The sequence below is a fragment of the Bos grunniens genome, chromosome 18 (assembly GCF_055505025.1).
Source record: "Bos grunniens cultivar Pamir isolate PY7600 chromosome 18, Bosgru_T2T1.0, whole genome shotgun sequence".
Classification (NCBI taxonomy): Eukaryota; Metazoa; Chordata; class Mammalia; order Artiodactyla; family Bovidae; genus Bos; species Bos grunniens.
The window spans coordinates 65129935-65146315 of record NC_141182.1 but is presented as its reverse complement, the minus strand read 5'-3'; the positions used below and the strand labels follow the sequence as shown (position 1 = coordinate 65146315).

Below are 16381 nucleotides of genomic sequence, written 5' to 3'. Positions count from 1 at the left end.
AGAATGAGTTAATAATGAGGACTATATATGGGGAATACCACAAACATTCATTCCACCCAGCCAAGTTGAACTGAAGAAAAGTCAAGTTCTAACACATTTCTTTTATTGTCTTCTTAGTTATTCACAAAAAAGGAAATATCAGCCAAAATTCACTACCAGATGGTAAATAACTATTATAAATATTTTATCAAAGACATGCACTTGGCAGGTGAACACATTAAAAATGTTCAACCAGATAGACCATCAGGCAATAGTGAGGTAAATACACACTTTGAAAATAGGTAGTATTTAATATTCTGACCATACCAAACAAGTACAGGTGAGGAATATAGGGGAGTTGGAATGCTCCCAATACTGTTGATGGAAATCCAAAAGGGTAATCATTCACTTTAGACTATGAAACCATATATTCATTTAAGAAAATTGATGTACATGTTCACAGTAAACTTTCTGTGATAGCCAAGCTGGAAACAAAGCGCAAAATCCCATTCATCCATTAACAGATAAGTGGATAAACAGTCAACAGGTTAGTATATCCAAACAGTGTATTTTTCAGGAATTAAAAAAATTAACTATCAGGGAATTCCCCAGTGGTCTCTGTGCTTTCACCACTGAGGGCCTGGGTTCAATCCCTGCTTGGGGAACTAAGATCCCAAAACCTTGTGCCATGGCAAAAACAAACACACAACCATTCATATCTGCAATATGGATAATTATGTACCATGAAAGGAAAAGGCAAATACAAAAGTAAACACATTAACATTCCAATGACATTAAAATTCTAGAAAACTAATAGAATGTGAAATAAAGTAAATTGAATCCCAGTTGCCTGGGAACCCAGGGAGATTGCAAAAGGTAGATGTGGGAATAATGGATGTTTGTTATTATGGTGGTTCTGTGATTTTACACATAGTAGAAGTTACCACGCTATACATTAAGTATATTCAGTCCACTGCTTACCAACTATACAGCTCCATTAAGTTTAAATAAAAATTGGCTTCACATAAAAATCTGAATCTCCTTTTTAGAAAAGTAGAAGTCTGGAAACCAACACATTAACTACATCAGCTCTCCATGTCTCATGCAAGGCACTGGGTCCCAGTAGCAATGAAGACAGAGGAGCAATGGGAGGTGTTTCCACGTGAGTTCTCCAGGAACTCTGCCTGGGTCCTAAAACATCACATGCCTGGACTACAGGATTCTCACTCTCCCTCTCTTTTTCCTCCACAACTGTGCAGCAATGGCCTTGAGATAAACAATCTGCAGATGCTATGAGGATCCTAAAACCTTTACATTATTCAGTCTGACTGACTGGAGGCTCAGGAGGAAGTAGCTCTGTAGATCTGGAGAATTTCTTTAAAAAATCTCCTAAACAACCAGTTACATTTGTGGATGAAACTTTAGAAAAGGCGCATTCCTTCTTTGCTAGTCTCTCAGGAGCTATTAATTCCGAGTGTCTTCTGTACCAAGTATGGTTCCCACTCAATGTCTGTAATCTAACACTCAGCAACACCAGCCTGCCATGTTGTGGACATTATGGTACATGGCTCTGTTCCAGCTGGACCTACAGAACTTCTTCCCTTGACCAGTACTGGGGGGATGATGTGACATCCCATATGAAAACAGAACATTCATGCTGTTCCAAAAATCACTGGTGGTTCTCATGGCTGCCCTCTCATCTCAGGGTGACCTCTGAAACCAAAAAGTATGACATTCAGATCACAACAAAACCCTGCAGTCTACCCCGGGAGGCCTTGGACAACAATGCAAATTAGACCAAAACTGCAATGAAAACTACTCTCTGCCATGACACTGTCCTCACTGAGGACTACGGAGTTCCCAAACAGGTGACACACAGCTGGAAAAACCCATTCTGAGCATGACATGAAATAATGCCACTGAAGAGGGTAAACAAGCCCCCAGCAGAACGCAGACTGGGTCACCTTGGTCAAAGCTGGTTAAGCCAATGTTCTAGTCAGACATAAGAGAATAACATCCAAGTGCTCAGGCTACTCAAGCTTTCCTCCATAGAATGCATGAGCACAAAAGTCTACCAACCCTGATCACACTGAGATGACCACCAGCTGGTAGAAGTAAGATGATTTTTACCACAGAAACTCACAGTGACATGAAGTTTGGGAAGGGCCATGGGCAGATTAGAAAGTACAGCACAGCTCCTTAAAAGCTTCCAACGAATCAGGTACCCACAGGTAATCTCCACACTAGGGCTGTGCAGATGGGTGGCATTCAACTTCCAGTTGATGAGTCCCTCACAGAGCCTACTCAGTAAGATGTATTAGCTAAGGAGACAGTTCATTATTTGATTCTCTGCTCATCTCATTTGAAGGTCTTTGCCCAGTATGAACTTTCTGGTGACGAAGGAGGCTAGACCTTCGGCTGAAAGCTTTCTTACACTCACTGCACTCATAGGGTCTGTCTGGGCTGTGGTGTTTCTGGTGCTCAATCAGAGCAGACCTTTGACTAAAGACTTTCCCACACCTGCCGCACTCGAGAGGCCCTGCTCTGGTGTGAATTTTTCGGTGTTGAGTAAGCTGGGTGCTTTGGCTAAATAATTCTCCGCATTCAGTGCACTCATATGGTCTTTCTCCAGTATGAATTCTCTGGTGTTGAGTGAGGCCAAAGCTTTGGCTAAAAAGTTTTCCGCATTCAGTGCATTTATAAGGCCTTGCTCCAGTGTGAACTCTCTGGTGCTTGATGAGAGTACAGCTTTGGCTAAAAAGTTTTCCACATTCACTACATTCATATGGCCTTTCCCCAGTGTGGATTCTCTGATGTTTAATGAGGCTGGGACTTTGGTTAAAAAATTTCCCACATTCACTGCACTCATAAGGCCTTATGCCTGTGTGAACCCGCCTGTGTTTAACTAGATTGGAGTTGGATGTAAAGAATTTTCCACATTCATTGCATTTATAAGGCCGTGATCCAGTGTGAATTCTCTGATGTTCATTAAGGCTGGAGCTTTGGCTAAACAATTTCCCACATTCACTACACTCATAAGGCTTTTCTCCAGTGTGAATTCGCCGGTGCCTAGCAAGTGTGGGTCTGTTGCTAAAAGCTTTCCCACATTCCCTGCACTTGAAAGGCCTTTCTCCAGTGTGGACTCTCCGGTGCTGAACAAGTATGTGTTTATAGCTGAAGGTTTTCCCACATTCACTGCATTCATAAGGCCTCTCTCCAGTGTGGACTCTCTGGTGCTCAGCAAGCCTGTACTTGCGGCAGAAGGTTTTCCCACATGCACTGCACTTATAGGGCCTCAGTCCATTGTGAGAGGCCTCCACACACTCAGTGTCCCCTTGTGGAGTGACCTGGTACTGGAGAAGGTCAGAGCTAACAGGGAAACCCTTCCCAGGCTCCTGGCATGGGAAAGACTTCTTGGTTGTATGAACAATACGAGTCTTCATAAAGGCCTTCCCCATGTCTCTTCTAAAGAGTTTCTCTCCACTGTGCTGCTGAAATTTCACACCTGCCCTACACAGTGTCTGGACAGGGTTTACTCTCAGGTCCTCCGTGAGATGCAGACCACCTTCTACATCCAGGTTACCCATCTCCCAGGGATAGGCCTTCTGGATGGACAGGTCTGTCTTTGAAGTAATTATCTGTGGCACTTCTACAGAAGCATTCTGCTCAGAAGTTTTCTCCTTCATCTCTGCTCTCTGCCAACAACCTGAAAGCAAAGAAATGGGGGTGAATTTCATGTAGATCTTGGTAGAAGTAGGGAGCCCCATCACAATACATGTCTGACACAGAAAGAATAAATCCATGGGATTATTTTCAGGACAAGGGAGGTGGGAGCAGGTTAGGAAAGGGCTGCTGTGTGGACAGGGCCTCTACACATCACAAAACGGACAACTCACCAGGCAAGACACAAGGATGGGGTGCAGAACACAGGGAACCAGGGGTCCACAACTCACTCCTCCGGGAACGGTTTTCACCAGGGCCTTGGCTGCTGGGAACACATGTGTGCTGTGTGCAAAGCTGTATTCAGACCCAGGAAAATCCAACTGTTACTGAGTAGCTGGTGTTCAAGGACCGTTTTGAGGATAAGTGCAGGCCTCATGACATGTTAGGTGTAGGCCAATATTGAAAAGCAGAGAAGTGAAGATGGAGAGGACCACCGAGGAGTAGAAGGCAGAGAGGTGGGGGATAATCCTGGGCGCAATGTCAGAGTAGGTATGACGGAAAGAGCAAAGTGTCGGGAATGGGGAGGAGAGAGAGTAATGAGGTTCACAGTCACTGGCCTTGGCACCGAAATAGTGTTGCGCACAGGACACGTTCCTGATATGGTCTGAATCCAGCCATGACATCACTTCCTCCCCCTGATGCCAATCACCAAGGCCAGGCCCACTCTGAGCCCCTCTTGCTGTGCCTGGAGTCATGTCCACTCTGTCCTGTACCCAGGGTTCTCCTCCCAGCTCCAGCGGGACAACAACATAGGACCTAGAAGATGCAAGTCCTAAGGGAAAGACAGGACAGGTGAGTGGTCAGTACTGGCCCACGGGGGCAATTAATTCCAAAATAATCTCAGGAAACAGACACTATCACATAAAAAATCTTTGAGGGGGTATCATAGAAATAGCCAGGTGAACCCCAGAAATAGTGACTATGTTGGGTCCCAACAATTGCTAGTACAGTGAGGGCCAAGGAAATGTCAGCTGGAAGGGGGAAGAGCCTGGAGCACAAATGTGCAGGGGTCTACAGAGTCCTCTCAGCAGGGAGTGGCTGAGAACCCACAGAACTCATTCCAAGTCTTTGGGCTCAGAAAGCCTTCACTAGGAAAACTTCAGAGCCGCTGGCACTGGGGCTACCTGTGAAAGGAGTTGGTCCACACACTCACTCAGCCTTGGCACCCACAGCACAGAGGACAGGGAAGCAATAATAGAGAGGTGCCTACTGTCCAGCTGTGAGACGAATCAACTTGCCTTGGAGAAAAGTGGAAAGTCAGAGACCTGCCCAGGACGCTGGGACAGGGGTGAGGGCCTTACCCAAGGACGCAACCAGTGCAAAGGTCTCCAGCATGACATAGCTGTATAGGCGTCTCTGGGTCTCATCAAGGATCCTCCATTCCTCCTGGGAAAAGTACACAGCCACATCCTCAAAGGTCACAGGGCCCTGTGATGATGGGAACAGAGTGTGCATAAGCAGCCTGTCTCCCCAGGACCCCATAAGTACTCCCAACCTAGTCCAAACTCACTCCGGGGTCATCATCCTCCCCAGCGACCCAACTTAAGAGGGCAGTGGTACCCAAAACTCTTCATGTTTTCTTGAGCACTAGCTCCAACCCCAGTAACAACACGCACATCTGCAGACAGATGTCTTCTACGCTGTGGGCCTGGGATGCAGGGCCTACTCCCTCTCCTGCAAGACAACAGCCTGACAGTTCCCAGGGTGATGCACCCCAGAAGCCAGCAACTTGGGCTCATACTCCTCTCTTAACCTCCTGGAATGAGGGCACTGGGACTGTTTGTTCACACACCTTCCCCACATCTGTGTCACTCACTGGACCACCTCATACATCTGACCCCCAACACTAGCACCTGGACCACAAAACTGTCGTGTCTCCTGTCTCCTCATGCATCTTTCTGCACATGACACCTGAAAACCCATTCAACGCAACGGAATCCCACCAAAGCCCAACTCTCCACTGGCAGCTCACCAGCCCTGTTCTTCCTCACCAGGCCTTGATCCTAGTTCCAACCTCAGTCACAACATGCAGACCTGAAAACCCCTGGTAAGGGTCCATTTCTATACTGCACATTATGTCCCCTTACCAATTCCAATCTTTGTCCACATAACAGCCATTCAAAATCCACGCCTACTTGACACACCTTACAGAAATTCACATGACATCCTGTCACAAACTCCCCAGGTTCCACCACAAAAGCCTGGTAACTGCACAGAAAGAGAAGCAAGCACCAGCCTGACTTTGCTATCACTTCATCGCCATTTCTGCTCTCCCTGTGCATCAATTTCACAGCCACTCTCCCATGAAAACCTGGGCCACCTGCTGACCCCCCCACACACCTTCCCGCTGATGACCTTTGTAACAGCCCCCTGTTCCCTTGTCCCATAATTGCATCCTGAAGCCTCCTTGGCCCTCTAGAGCTGCATGTTCAACCACCCATTTGTCTCCTATATTTGAGAGTCATTGGAACATCATCTGAGATTCATCAGGGCCAAAACCCAATTCCTAATATTCTCAGTGAAAACGACTGCTACCACTGACTTCCCTGAATCAGCTAATGCAACTTCCACCCTTCCAGATGCAAAGGGAATAAACTGGTGTTATGTACGACCCCTCCATTTTAGAAAATCTGGTCAGCCCTACTTGTAAAAACCCTGAAGCCAGGTATTTCTCCTACCTCCATATCCACCCCTCTGTCCAGTCACAACCAATGCTCATCTGGATGACTGCAACAGCTTCCTTGATTATCTCCTCGTCTTTCCCTCCCCTAGTCTGTTCTGCACTCTCCACTTAAGAGGGAGCCTCTTAAAACCTAAGTCAGATCACTCTTCTTCTCTATCCCAAATACTCCACGGCTGCCGTCACTCTGAACAGACTTCTGAGAGCACAGCTGCTCAGCAAAGCGTCATTCTAGGCCTGACTCTGGCCCTCTTGCTCTCTGTCTTCACCAGACATTAAGAGAGACTCACAAGCCCTAAAACACACTCAGCTCAGTTGCATCCTCAAGCATTTGTGTGGGTTTCCCCCAGTACCTAAGACAAGCTTTCACATTTAGGCCACTGGCTGCCAAAAATGTGAATCTCCCCGTGGAACCTTTGGCTTGGACTTGGAAACCTGGGCTGAGGGCTTCTCTAGGGTCTCCAGACATCAAGTGCAGGAAAAGTAGCAGCAAAAGACATCCAGGACACCAGACACTCACCAGTGAAGGGTCCATGCGCGGTTCTTCTGAATGTGGAACCTGTGGGAAGAGAAGGGCCGTGTAACTTTAATACCCATCAGCAACAGACAAAAGATTAATGAGTGAACCATTCAATATTTCAGGCAGACGTAAGGGAAAACTAAAGCCAGGTAAAAGAGGGCAGAAAATGTTATGCAGTTGTGCCAAAAAGTCATGTGGTGCCGGGAGTGAGCTCCGCCCGTGGCAAAGGTCATGAGGAAGGAGGCTGGGCATACGCAAAGGCGGGATGGAGCCTCAGGAGTCCCCCTGGAAATTCTCGAGCATCCACCCCCAAAACCAGAGTCTGCCTACTTTCTGCTTTGTGCTCTCACCTACACCTCTGACTTTACGGGGGGCTGTCCCCCACTACCTCTCTCTGAAAAAAGAGTTAACTTACAGCTCCAGTTAATAAAGTTCCTGGGTGTGATAGTGTTTCAACCTACAAACTCCTTTGGAAGTCCTCTAGCCTGCCCGAATAGGTTTTTCCGGCCACATGTGATTGCTCAGAGCCTCCCAACTGTGAGAGGCAGGAGATGTTCTAAACTGTCTAAATACAGATTCCTTTGAGCAGTTAAAAGATTGATTAGAAATTGTATTGGTGAAGGGTTTTTCACTTGTAGGGTCAATGTTTGCTGCTAAGTTTCCATATCCCTTACCTGCTGTGTCCCCGGCAGTGTACTGATTAATATAATTGGTGTAAGTAGTAGCTTTAATGTTTGTAACCTTGGACCCTTGAGTTAATTCTTTTTCTTGTTACAGCCCACCACACCTTTGCCCTGTAGGAATGCAACTTTATCTAACACTTTTGGAGGGTGGCGCCTGACTAATCACCTTTAGAGAAAAATAAGTTTTCTGAAGAAAGGGTCTTAAAATGTTAACAGGCCTCCAGGCCAGAAGATGATGCAAATCACCTAAACTTTTGCATATGATAAGTTTGCAGGAAGAAAGCCTGGCTTGCTGCAAGACTCTACCCCTTCCCCCATTATCCTCTATGCATAACTTAAGGTATAAAAACTACTTTGGAAAATAAAGTGCGGGCCTTGTTCACCGAAACTTGGTCTCCCCATCTCACCTTCTGGCTGGATTATTCAGCCTCTTTTCTCCACTGAATTTCCTCACTGAGCTATCCTTATTTAACCACTCTTTATATCCTTAATTAACATTTAATTAAGCAATTGTTTCCTGATCCTCGCCGATGCCGTCCCCGCTTCGAATTCCCTGGATCCACCGGGCTGGACCCCAGCAACGTGGATAACTTGAGAAAAGGGTTTTCAACAGTGGTATAAACAAGTGCAAAGCCTCCCCATCAGAGTCCAGCCTGGTGTGTCTGAGTAGCGCCCTCGAGGCTAGTGTGACTGCAACCCAACGAGCCAGAAGAATAAGGGACTGTATTGGTGAGGAAATGCTGGTGGCAGGTCACATAGCACTTTATAACACTGAGCCACAAATATCAAAACTTACTCCATTTTATGTTAGGTCTGTTTCTGACACTCCCATTTGAGTCCCCTTTTCTGTTTCCCCCTGCCAATAATACATTTTTCTCTTCCTATCACTTGTGGCTGGCTCTAACAGCTGACCAGTTCTTATATGTCCTTTTCAAATTTTATTCTGGTTATATTAAAAGTTATTGTTGTATATAAAATTCCAGTTTACATAATCCAGATTAAATTCTGGTTTGAAATTATTATAACATTATATAGTATAATTCAAGAACAGGTATTTTTCCTATTTATCCATATTCTTTGATGTTAAAACTTTTCCATAAATATTCAGACAGATTATCTGTAATTTCTTACATGCTCTTCTCTCCTGTAGTAGAGAACAGAACCACCATGTACTGACTATGCATGAAAATGAATCTGATAAAGGGGTTGTTCCTTAAATCAGAGGAAAAGTGCTTTGCCTCCAGCATCTGGTGATGACTGGACCTCATTTTGGACTCTTTAAACTTAAGAGAAAGCATATAAGTGATAGGACCTGACTTCTTGTCATCCTCATTATAGAAACATGGAAATATCTTCTTGAGTTCTTAACGTCCTGTTATGGTTTTGAAGCATTATAATTTTTTATCCTTATAATGATAAGGATAATGATAATATAATGATATTATATATATTATATATAATGATATATCCTTATAATGATAAGGCCAAAGCCCACGTAAGACAGGTATTTAATAAAATATTTCAATAATTTTCCCTTACAAGATCACCAGAGGAAAACTATTTAACAGTGAAATAAATATTACTGGAAAAGCACAATCTTTTAAAATACTAAAACAGTCTATGTGTGTGTGTAGACTGTAAAACAAAAGTTTATATAAGGCATAAGTGTGTATCAAAATATAACTATGAAACAGTTTAATAATTTCATTCAAAGAACTAAGTTAAAATTAGTAGTATGGAGGAAAACAAATTCAGTAAGCGGAAATGTTAATTTAAATACAATAAAAATGTTAACATAGAAACTAAACAGATGTGTGCTTAATGTATCTTCCCAGAACACAGGGCAAGTGTGCCTACAGTACCACTATTATAGACGTATCGGACTAAAACAAACACCACCACCATCAACAACAAATACACCGAGGAAAGCCTTCAACAGAAGAATATAAAGACATTTACTTGTATATTCATATCTACAAAAACCACACAGAAAGGAAAATGACTGGCTACTCTGCATGAGGGAGGGTATCCCAATGGACATGAATTTGGGCAAACTCCAGGAGACAATGAAGGACAGGGAAGCCTGGCATGCTGCAGTCCACAGCGTCACAAAGAGTCGGAAACGACTTAGCAACTAAACAACAACCTAGCATGAGAAACATGGGTAAAGTCACATCATATTTTGCAAATGAAGAAAAAGACATCGTAATACTTTTTATGATTCCATTCACTAAGTTTTAAAACGAAGGAGCGAAACTAAACTACAGCCGTCGCATATTTCCCACATAGTTGGCAAAACTGTCAAGAAACCATCAGTCGTGTCCGTCTCTTTGGGACCCCATGGACTGCAGCCTATCACGTTCCTCCGGCCATGGGATTTTCCAAGCAAGGGTACTGGAGTGGGTTGCCATTTCCTTCTCCAGAGGATTTTCCCGACCCAGGGAATCGAACCTGGGTCTGCCTCACTGTGGGCAGACACTTCACCGTCTGAGCCACCAGGGAAGCCTTATATGATTCCATTCACTAAGTTTTAAAACGAAGGAGCGAAACTAAACTACAGCCGTCGCATATTTCCCACATAGTTGGCAAAACTATTGAGAAAAGCAAGGAAACCCTTACTTTAAATAACAATAGACAATACCTTAACTTTGGGGGCATGGGTATGTTTTGGGCTTCCCTGGTGGCTCAAATGGTAAAGAATCCGCCTGCAATGTGGGAGACCGGGGTTTAATCCCTGTCTTGAGAAGATTCCCCTGCGAGAGGGCGTGGCAACCCACTCCAGTATTCTTGCCTGGAGAATCCCCATGGACAGAGGAGCTTGGCGGGCTACAGTCCATGCGGTCTCAAAGGCACGACTGAAGCGTCTAAGCACATAGGCGGCTTCCTGGGGTCCTGTTGATAACGCGTATTTTTTCTCTCAGGCGGTTAACGTATACTAATTTTAGATCTGCGTATTCAACTGCACGAGTAAGTTCTCCGGTTTTTTCCCCCACGCAGGTCATATTTTAAAATCGGAAAGTCAAGGTTTGGGGGGCACGAATAAATATACATGTAAGACGTTAGTAAGGAGACACTAATAAGAACAAAGATAACTCAGGATAAAAAGAACAGGGGAAGGGCCCGGAGGACGCAGGATTCACCTGAATCGGAACCATCAGTGTGGCTGCAGCCAAAGAAGTCCGTTGGCGAAGGCGGGGTCGGGCTCTGCAGACCCCGTCCCGAGACCCCGTCCCGACCCAGAGAGAGAGTCAGGTCGGATGGCGCCCACGCCGAGCCTGAGACTCGCCTCGGAATAGCAGGCACAGCGGCCTTCCAGCTCCCAGGTCTCAGGCCGGCTCAGCGTTAGGAAGTACCCCAACCGTGAACTGATCTGAGTTTACAATATGTCGCCGGGGACCCACACAGGAAGGTCCACCAGAGACCGTTCTCTAGAACGGAAGTGTCTCTGTCCTGAGTCTTCATTGGTCCATTGTCCTTGGCGCCTCGCGCGGTGCCTTTAGGGTAATGTAGTTCATAGCGCTCCCGTCGCTGGCAAGAGGTAGTGTTCCCCAATTCGGGAGAATTGTCCCGCCTCACCAGTAGGGTTGCAGTGAAGTCCCCAGGCTGCGAAGACTGGGCCAGTTACACGCTTTTTAAAGGGGTTGCACCCAGATTTCCATGAAACATAGTCTGTGCTGATGATCATATAGAAGTATAGTGACAGTAATATTTGAGATGTTTGGCCTCTCTTGCCTTCTGAGATGGCCCACTCTGTCAATGGAGTGTGTCTCTCTCTGAATTAGCCTTCTTTTACTTTTTTAAAAAAGAAAGAAAGAAAGAAATTTTGAGACAGTCCGCAAAGCTTCCCAGGTGGTGCTGGTAGTAAAAAAAAAAAAAAAAAATCCACCTGCCAATATGGGAACCCAGAGTTCTATCCCTTATCCCATCTAGGAGGGAAATGGCAACCCACTCCAGTATTCTTTTTTTTTTTCCCACTCCAGTATTCTTGCCTGGAAAAATCCCATGGACAGAGGAGCCTGCCGGGCTACAGGCCATGGGGTTGCAAAGTCGGAGGTATCTTAGCGACTAAACTACAACAAAACTGGCCAAACTAAGTGGTCACATGATACCAGGTTGTCACTCAGACAAAGTGTATCCATCCATAGCTGGAGTCCAATAAACACTGTCTTATTGTTTTTCATATAAATGTAGCCTAACTTGTTGGCTACAGTTTACGAGTATCTCTGTGTTAGGTCATAGTCAAAAAACCTAAGACTCCAGATAGGGCCATGGTGAACAAGACAGAGGAGGGATGTGGGGCAACTAGAAGCACGTAGACCATGTGCCGTGTCTTTGGTTCCTTCAGAAAAAAACGTAGGTTTAGTGATGGTGTGTCCTATTCAGGAACTGACACATATTTCAGACTCCACATTTTAATACATATCCAGTTCTTTTCTTGGAGAAGGCAAAGGCACCCCACTCCAGTACTCTTGCCTGGAAACTCCCATGGATGGAGGAGCCTGGTAGGCTGCAGTCCATGGGGTTGTGGAGAGTCAGACATGACTGAGCAACTTCACTTTCACTTTTCACTTTCATGCATTGGAGAAGGAAATGGTAACCCACTCCAGCGTTCTTGCCTGGAGAATCCCAGGGACGGAGGAGCCTAGTAGGCTGCCATCTATGGGGTCACACAGAGTCGGACACGACTGAAGTGACTTAGCAGCAGCAGCAGTTCTTGTCTAGAAGCTAAAATCTACCTATCTGAAAAGAAGAGTGACTTATAACATGTCACTTCCTGCCTGGAAAGTGACTCCATGGTTACGGTCATAGCTTATTTGGGACAGGAGCAATTGAACCCTGAGATAAAGCCTTGCAACTTCATGGTCCTCTTTCCTTTCTGGGGAGTCAATATAATTTCACCTGCAAGCACAGAGACCATGCATAGAGTTGAGATTACCTCAGGAAAATATTCAAAGTTCTGGCCAAAATACCTCTTGGCCATGTCCACAAAGTTAGGGTCTTAGTGAAGCTTAAAGGGACACTGAAGACTGAGAGTGAGAAAATGAAGCTGAGCATGTAGTGACACAGGAACTTGGCTAGTCTGTGAATCTGGCTCTCTAAATTGTGATTTATTGTTTTGTTTATTTATTTAATAAACAATTAATAATAATCTTTGTGTTTTTTTGTATACGAAACAATACCAGCTTGAAGGGAGATGTGGAGAGAGCAGATTGATTTGCCAGAATGCTGAAAGCAAACAGGGAATCCATAGCATCATATTTGTACCCTCGTTGACAAACACTCATTAAATTGCGTATTCCATTCCAAGCACTACTTTGGCTGTATAGGCTCAATACCCAACGAGACCAAGAACCTCTTTCTTCTTGAGTCCGACCTTTTGGTCAAAGTGATAAACAGCACAAACTTAATGATAAGATATTCAATTACATAAGACTTATGTGCAATGAGTGTTAACCAAAATTTCAGGAAAAAAAATACCTGATTGGTAGAAAGAGACATTTATTGGGGGTTTGTTAGGACTGCAGCCTGGAAGACACAGTTTTGAGAAACGTTAGAATCATGTTTCCCTAGACTACAAAATGGAGAAATTTGGGGATGCAAAAAAAAAAAAAAGGAAGGCCATGATTTTTTCAATAAATTGTGAAAAATTGTAATTGGAGCTGTCATGAAGTAAGGGTGCCAGTAAAGCAAGGATTGATTGGAACTGGAAATGTCTGCATACTTACAAGGGAGAATCTTGAGACTGCGAGGCTATGGGCAGAATTTTTTTTTAACAACTTTATTTTTAAATTTTTGGTTCCACTGGCTCTTCTTTGCTGTGCGTGGGCTTTTCCTAGCTGCAGTGAGTAGGGACTACTCTCCGTTTCAGTGCTTGGGCTTCTCATCGCGGTGGCTTCTCTTGTTGCAGAGCACAGGCTCTAGGTGGCGCGGGCTTCCATCCTTGCAGGATGTGGACTCAATAGTTGAGGCGCATCGGCTTAGCTGCTCCCCATAATGTGGGATCTTCCTGGACCAAGGATCAAAGCCCTCTCCCCTGCACTGGCAGGCAGATTCTTATCCACTGAGCCACCAGGCAAGTCCAGTGGCAGAATTTTTAAAACATCTAGTGTCTGCTGTCCAACTGAACTTGCATTTTCTCGTTTGCTTTACAGCAAAGCCAATCTACTAACCGGGTTGTGGTGAATGAGAGTACATTGTTAATTGTGGGACATCAAGTGAGGAGAACAGGCAGCTCTAGCTCAAAAGACCCAGACTTCCTGATGGATTTTAGGCAATGGTGTTTGGAGGCAACATTTGGATTGAGGGGTGCAGCTTGTGGACTTCCTTCTAATTGGTTGGTGTTGAGATAGCTGGGTGATGTTTTGGGAATATTATTGTAGGCATCAAGTAATCAGCATCCGCCACCTGGGTGGGGGGTTTGTTTTTTGTGTCAGTCGCTCACTCGTGTCTGACTCTGCGACCCCATGGACTGTAGCCTGCCAGGCTCCTCTGTCCATGGGATGCTTCAGGCAAGAATACTGGAGTGGGTAGCCATTCTCTTCTGCAGGGCATCTTCCTGACCCAGGGACTGAACCCAGGTCTCGATCAGGTGGCCAAAGTATTGGAGCTTCAGCATTAGTCCTTCCAATGAATATTCAGGGTTGATTTCCTTTAGGATAGATTGGTTTGGTCTCCTTGCTGTCCAAGGGACTCTCAAGAGTCTTCTCCAGCACCACAATTGGAAAGTATTCTGGAGAAGGGAATGGCAAACAACTTCAATATTCTTGCCTCGAGAACCCCATGAACAGTAGCCTTTGCCATAAGTAAGTAAAAAATGCAGCATATACAAAACAGCAGTACAGGACAATTTAACCACCAGCGTAGACCAGTATAGGGCAAGGTACTCTCTTTTAGATATGGTTCCAAAGGAAAGGCAGTGATAAAGACTTCTAATTTTACCATTTATTAAGGAAGAGGGAGAAAAGAAAACTTTGTTTAAGGTTTATCTTATTTGTTTACTTAAATTTTTGGCTGCGGTGTGTCTTCATTGCTCCACCCTGGCTTTCTCTAGTTGCGGTGAGCAGGGGCTGCTCTCTATTGCGGTATACCAGCTTCTCACTGTGCTTCTCGCTGCAGTGGCTTCTCTCTTGTTTCAGAGCATGGGCTGTAGAGTGCTCAGGCTCCAGCAGTTGTGACTCAGGGGCTTAGTTGCTCCATGGCACATGGGACCTTCCGGGACTAGGAATCGAACTGGTATCCCTTTGGTTGCGAGGTGGATTCTTAACCTCTGGACCACCAGGGAAGTCCCAAGAAAACTTTTTTTCTTTTAAAAATATCTAGGGAATTTCTTAGTGGAATTCTAGTGATTAGGACTCCACACTAGCACTGCAGGGGCCACAGGTTCGATCCCTAGTTGGGGAATTAAAATCCTGCAAGCTGTGCCAACGGGTCAGTAAATTTAATAAATAAAATAACTGTGATGGGAGAGTTCTGAACTCTACTAAGTGAATGGTGCATGTCAACTACCCTCAAGGCCCAGTCATGGAGAAGGTTCAAGATCATGTGGGAGAGCCTCCAGCTATTTCTACTGCTCAGGTCGTCAGCACTGGGACTTGTCCCTATACTTGGCCCTCGAGATTATTGGGAGAGGCCCTTGCTGGCCTTTCTGGATTGGCCCCTGAGCCCTGTCTGCTTGATCCAGCAGCCCTGCTGTAGAGGGTCTGGGCTCCTCTTGGCCGAGGATAGAAGGGGGTCAGCATTGCACTTAAAACACTTTGGAATCAAGAAGGCAACAGCGGAGCTGCATGCAGGGATGGGAGAAAAGTCCCTCCCGACTCCGTTTTATTTCGGGTTCCTGTTAGACTGGTCCATCTTCTATGTTCTTTTCCTAAGGAATTCATCTTATTTTTACTTTTCCTTCATGGAGATTGCTTCCCTGATGGCTCAGATGGTAAAGAATCTGCCTGCATTGCAGGAGACGTGGGTTTGATTCCTGGGTGGGGAAGACCCCCTGGAGAAAGGAATGCCTACCTGCCGGGAGCTGGCATATTGTGTACTAAGTGCATATTGCATATTGAGTGCAGCACTTTCCACAGCATCATCTTTCAGGATCTGGAATAGCTCAACTGGAATTCTATCACTGCCTGGAGCCAGCGTGAGGAGCTCCACCCCTGACAAAGGTCATGAGGAAGGAGGCTCGGCATACGCAAAGGCGGGATCGACCCTCAGGAGTCCCCCTGGGAATTCTCGAGCATCCACCCCCAAAACCAGAGTCTGCCTAATTTCTGCTTTGTGCTTTCACCTACACCTCTGACTTTACGGGGGGCTGTCCCCCACTACCTCTCTCTGAGAAAAGAGTTAACTTACAGCTCCAGTTAATAATTCCTGGGTGTGACAGTGTTTCAACCTACAAACTCCTTTGGAAGTCCTCTAGCCTGCCCGAATAGGTTTTTCCGGCCACATGTGATTGCTCAGAGCCTCCCAACTGTGAGAGGCAGGAGATGTTCTAAACTGTCTAAACACAGATTCCTTTGAGCAGTTGAAAGATTGATTAGAAATTGTATTGGTGAAGGGATTTTCACTTGTCGGGCCAATGTTTGCTGCTAAGTTTCCATATCCCTTACCTGCTGTGTCCCTGGCAGTGTATTGATTAATATAATTGGTGTAAGTAGTAGCTTTAATGTTTGTAACCTGGGACCCTTGAGTTAATTCTTTTTCTTGTTACAGCCCACCACACCTTTGCCCTGTAGGAATGCAACTTTATCTAATGCTTTTGGAGGGTGGCTCCTGACCAATCACCTTTAGAGAAAAATAAGT

General features: G+C 45.3%; 1 protein-coding gene across 4 annotated transcripts; it reads right to left on the bottom strand.

The window, feature by feature from the left end:
* Positions 1-81: 81 nt before the first annotated feature.
* Positions 82-11053, bottom strand: LOC147354811 (uncharacterized). 4 transcript variants are annotated; one of them, XR_015146586.1, is made up of 5 exons: positions 10726-11053; positions 6903-6941; positions 5004-5130; positions 3876-4474; positions 82-3685 (listed from the first exon to the last, which is right to left on the bottom strand). XR_015146586.1 is itself a non-coding variant. In XM_086354820.1 (5 exons), exons 3-5 carry the CDS (start codon positions 5109-5111, stop codon positions 2301-2303), a joined length of 1614 nt encoding a protein of 537 aa, XP_086210946.1. In that variant the 5' UTR covers positions 5112-5130; positions 6903-6941; positions 10726-11030; the 3' UTR covers positions 82-2300. The 4 variants fall into 4 exon arrangements, 3 of the variants coding, with proteins under 3 accessions (XP_086210946.1, XP_086210947.1, XP_086210948.1); XM_086354820.1 differs by having other exon boundaries at positions 3876-3996; positions 10726-11030; XM_086354821.1 differs by lacking the exon at positions 3876-4474 and having other exon boundaries at positions 10726-11030.
* Positions 11054-16381: the final 5328 nt, after the last annotated feature.

Excerpts from the sequence above, each read along its gene's own strand:
- LOC147354811 (XM_086354820.1), bottom strand. The coding sequence starts at position 5,111 with ATGTGGCTGTGTACTTTTCCCAGGAGGAATGGAGGATCCTTGATGAGA. Across the intron at positions 3,997-5,003 it reads TGCACTGGTTGCGTCCTTGG|CTTTGCACACAGCACACATG; the intron begins GTAAGGCCCTCA and ends GTCTGAATACAG. Across the intron at positions 3,686-3,875 it reads CCATCCTTGTGTCTTGCCTG|GTTGTTGGCAGAGAGCAGAG; the intron begins GTGAGTTGTCCG and ends CTTTGCTTTCAG.